This window comes from Etheostoma spectabile, chromosome 18, assembly GCF_008692095.1.
Source record: "Etheostoma spectabile isolate EspeVRDwgs_2016 chromosome 18, UIUC_Espe_1.0, whole genome shotgun sequence".
Taxonomy (NCBI): Eukaryota; Metazoa; Chordata; class Actinopteri; order Perciformes; family Percidae; genus Etheostoma; species Etheostoma spectabile.
In genome coordinates this window covers 15,162,794-15,167,207 of record NC_045750.1, presented here as the reverse complement: position 1 = coordinate 15,167,207, position 4,414 = coordinate 15,162,794, and the positions used below count along the sequence as shown (strand labels likewise).

At 43.1% G+C, this 4,414-nt stretch overlaps 1 protein-coding gene and 1 long non-coding RNA gene across 18 annotated transcripts in view; one reads left to right on the top strand and one right to left on the bottom strand.

Moving 5' to 3' along the window:
• LOC116706473 (uncharacterized) overlaps positions 1–4,414 on the top strand; it is a 24,247-nt gene that overhangs the window by 39 nt on the left and 19,794 nt on the right. Inside the window, exon 1 of one of the 2 annotated variants that reach the window (XR_004336247.1) lies at positions 1–26. The exons of the other annotated variant lie outside the window; for it this stretch is intronic. This is a non-coding gene — a long non-coding RNA (uncharacterized LOC116706473). The remainder of the gene's footprint in view (positions 27–4,414) is intronic. 2 annotated transcript variants of the gene reach the window in all.
• Positions 1–4,414, bottom strand: part of LOC116706466 (clathrin coat assembly protein AP180) — a 26,857-nt gene that overhangs the window by 22,372 nt on the left and 71 nt on the right. For all 16 annotated transcript variants that reach the window (XR_004336244.1, XM_032543320.1, XM_032543328.1 and 13 more), the window contains exons 1-2: positions 3,870–4,414; positions 3,474–3,751 (exon numbers count right to left, since the gene is read on the bottom strand). The exon at positions 3,870–4,414 is cut by the window's right edge. Coding sequence is in view for 15 of the 16 variants with exons in the window: in XM_032543320.1 (XP_032399211.1) it covers positions 3,474–3,603 (130 nt within the window). In the remaining variant the exon portion in view is untranslated. The remainder of the gene's footprint in view (positions 1–3,473; positions 3,752–3,869) is intronic.

Sequence of the window (4,414 nt, the reverse complement as noted above, 5' to 3'; positions counted from 1 at the left end):
GTGTGTGTGTGTGTGTGTGTGTGTGTGTAATGAGGATTGGCTGAGCTAAATAAATACTAGACGGTAATCCAGCGCTCTAAGAATGAACCAAGGCCTCACACTGTGCAATTGTATGTTTATGTGTGTGACACTGTGTCTTTTTCTAGTCTGTCTGCTGTAACCGTTTTTTTATGCACAACAAATCACTCTAGTAGTAGCCAGAACATTCCAGATAAAATTAGACAGAACTCACACATTAACATTGTGTTGATGTGTAGAATCATCCAGATAGCCTAATTCCTGTCAGCTATTTACAGTAAGAGCCATCCTGACAGCCTTTCTCAGAAGCTTTCACACCAAGTGTCCAAAATAACTTCCTCGTTAGCTCATCCACTACTCCCTATATAATAGACATGCAATAGTTTACTCTATAGTGAGCAGTAAATTGGTGTTTCGAACACATACACCGGTGTTGCGTTGTACAACTGTTAATCTTTGCATCCATAAATTGTCAAACTTTCAAATGTGTGGCATTGTTAGCGCAATGCTAACATTGTGGAAATAGAACATCAATCTCACTCTCAGGATTCAGACACTCAAATAAAGTGCAGGCCATTAAATAGAGTGTGCTATATAGGTAATAGGGGTGGTTTCGTACATAAATATAAGTCTAGTGGCAGCAGCAGGTTAGCTTAGCATAAACACTGGAAACAGGGGAAACAGCTAGCATGGCTCTGTTTGAAGGTAACATAATTTACCAACCAGCCTCACAGTGACGAAAAGAAGTTACCACTCCCTGCCAAGAGAAAGTCTGGCACATAACCCCCTTGAAAGCAGCAGCCTGTCTTTTTTACACTTCAGTCTTTGTATGGATTGAATTAAACAGATGCAACGTGTTAATTGGTAAGCTTAGGCGCTGGTCGTTGGATTTTGTTCAGACAGAACCAGGCTAGCTGTTGCCCCCGTTTTTACGGTCTTTATGCTAGGCTAAGCTAACCTGCTTCAGGCTGTGGCTTCATGTAGCGGACAGAAATGAGCGGGACCATTTCAATTTCTCAGCAAGAAAGCAAATAAGAGCAACTTCCCAACAAGACTATTCCTTTAAAGACCCCATCCCTGCATGCTTACTGTGGCTCCAGCAACTGTGTCTCACACATGCACACCATCATATTACTGGACACATAATCTAACTGCTAAATGCTTATGTACATGTGGTCAACTGCTTCCATCAGGTTGGTACCTAGATTCCACTCCTCGAAATAGCTATTTCTACACCCAGTATATTGTTAACATGACCTATGACTATATAGTATAAATTTATACTTATTGCCTTTGGTGTTAAACTCTTTTATTTGACCTTGCATGGACTACATGTTCCCCTAAATTTGCAACAGTTACCCTCCAGTGCAGTTTTCACTACAGCTAGTGTGGCTACATATACAGTGCACGACTAAACAAACTCAAATATGAAATTCGTCAGCAAGAAATAACAAACAATTGACACCTGGGATTCATTCCCTGCACTGAAATCAAATGCAGACATTAAAGCCAGAAACAATTTGATGTTTGCTATTTATGTAGTAGAAAGTCCGGCACACATAATTTACCTTTGCACTTTTTATTTTGTAGTTAAATCATGGGTCACGAGGCACCTGTGACCCACCTGCATTCAGACCAATCACTTCAGTCTGTTTATAGTTTATATTTTGATATGTACAATCGGAAGACAGTGATGGCCATTCGCCATCCTAAAAATCGTCACTAAAAAAACACAGTTGTTTAGTCAGTTAGCCGCACTCAAAGACTATTGCAAATACATTCAGTGTTTGGTTGTAGTTAAAGAAATATACAGTCATTATGATTGTGCTCTAGAGATAACAGGCCTGTCATCTGTCCTCTTTCTTCTAACAATTGCCCTGTGTCATTACAGTGCCATCCCTTGACAGTCTCAATCGGTTGTCATGGAAATGCATTGCACCACCAACACACACACGCCCACGCCCACCCCAAGGGTCACTGACTGTGTCACTGTGTGACAAATATGACTTTTCGGCTTTCTGTACAAACCTAGCATCAAAGAAGCTCTTAATAGTGCATTATTTAGCCAGCCTTTACTTGTACTTTTCAATGATTACTTCACTGTTACTTCTTATTTTCAGCCCAAACTATGTCAAGACAAAAAAATGAATTATTGAGTTTTTTGAGGCTAGGAATCTCCTCCAGCCAAGACACACATGCAAGAGAAGCACAGTGGCCTACATACAAGAGGCTTGTTAAATTGCCCTAGTAACAGATACAGCCTAACCTCATGGACTAAAAACCTTAAGGAAGACAACCCGTCCATGTGTGTGTCTGGCTTATTTGTCTCATAAGTAAAGTTGATAAGGATATTTCTACGTGTCTGGAGTGTTTGTCATATCAAGAGGTCAACAAAGCGTCTCCTGTAGTTTAAAGAAAGAGGTGAAGGCGTGTACCAGTGGCAGTTTGCTCAACAGCTCAAGTCTGTGCAGTAGAAAGTTAAAGCCACAGAAAACAAACCTACAGACACAGCAGATGAGTGAGGGAGCAATGGTCTCTAGTGCATGGCTAGCATTAGCATTGTCACCTTTGGCTGTGTAAATAATGCAAGGCATTCATTGGCTGATTTTTAAATTATTCAGCAGGGGAGCGGATCACAAGATATAAGGTCCTAGCCCAAGACACAGGACCAGACCTGCCCAGCGACCACACACAGACGTAGACAGACTAAAAAGGAAGATATGGAGGGCCGATCAGACCACCCGTCATCTGCAGTGCCACGCTACCACTTTGGTCTGACTCACTGTTTACGCTATAGGACAGTAATTAATCACGGTTTGTCATAAGGTGGCCCCTGCTGTCATCTGGAGATGTGTCAATAAAGCTGTGAGGTTTGAAAATGTTATTCATCAGTGACTTTATGGCCCTATACCGGCCTAGAGTGACTGATGGAACCCAAATAGGTCTCTTTGCATGTTTTTCATTCAACATAAGCTTGGAATAAGTTTAATTTAGTAGGCTATGTGTAACACTTGCACACCCTTCACTTTCCAGACTGGAATGCATTCAACAGTTCTGCTGAAGCTTCTATGTGAAGCATAGTGCAAAAGCACAGAGAAGGGACATTAAATGGTCTTGTGCTGAGGATTACTTGTCAGTATGCTTTAAAATATGACCTTTTCTCCCTCCCTCTATCCTGCTCTCCCTTTCTCTTTCTGTGTTCCCGTCATCTTTATTGGATTCTGACACCGAGGGTCACCAGAGGGGTCATCACCATGGCTGCATCCATTCATCATGGCACCACACCCATATAAGATTAGGGAATTATGGAAAATGACTGTTCACAATGATACGCCTGCAGTGATAACATGTTGGCCTGTAATGGCATGTGGTCTGGGTGGATGTGTGTAGTGTATGCAGCCTTTTAGCCTAGGCCCTATAAGGCAGTAGGAAGGAAGAAGAAGGACTACACTTACACTCCAGGTGCTTTTTCTTGGGCGCCATCACTTCATGAGTGGTGGCTTTGCAGACAGCCCGAGCCATATCTGATCCCGTTAGCTGGTGTTGCGCAGCGGCGATGCGATCCGTGAGCGTTTGCCCCGACATTTTCTTTCCGTTGAATCGACCACCTCAGGAACGTATTTCACCACGGGACGATGGAAAAAAATGTGTTAATATGGACCGGCTGCTCCCCGGTGGTTGAGTCGGCGGATCCCCTGCTTTCCTCTTCCCCGAATGATAGGCCCGTGACCTTCTGTGTGGGCGGAAAAAAAACCACATTCAATGAGCTCAAACCACTACATAAACATAATTTTTTTTCGAATCAAATCGTGCAGTCACGTTGATGATTTGCGCGGTGACATGAGACTTACTCAAGGTTGTGAATTCCCCTTCGGCTCGTCCCGGTATCGGCTTCGTTCAGTTCAGTTCAGCACCTTGGACAGCTAATGCCACTCGGTTATCTAACACTAAACTGGCAATGGAAGCTAGTTTCTCAGCCGGCAGCGATTTATTTAAAAAATAAATAGGTCAATGACAAATGGGTTACAAGCGAGGCTCCTCTGAGTGTCCAAAAAATATTCTCGGAAAATGACAGGAACGTAAATCAACACTCCATAGGTCGGTCAAATATCCCGTTTGGAGGGGGCATGAGATTTGGTTGTCTCCTCCCGAGTCAGGGCATCAAAGGGTTTTCAAAATAAGACAAATAACCCACAATTTCTTCCTTGGTTGTGTTTTTTCTATCCTTAGATGTGTTCGTTTTGGCTCAGTAGCCTAGGCCTAATGCCGCTTCAGATGTTGTGGTCCTCTCCTCAGATCGAAGGGAAATGCGCACAGCTCCCCGGTGGCGTCGCCAACACTGCGCAGAGCAAGATGCTTGGGAAGAGGAAAAGGCAGAAAGGAATTTCCTTTTTCT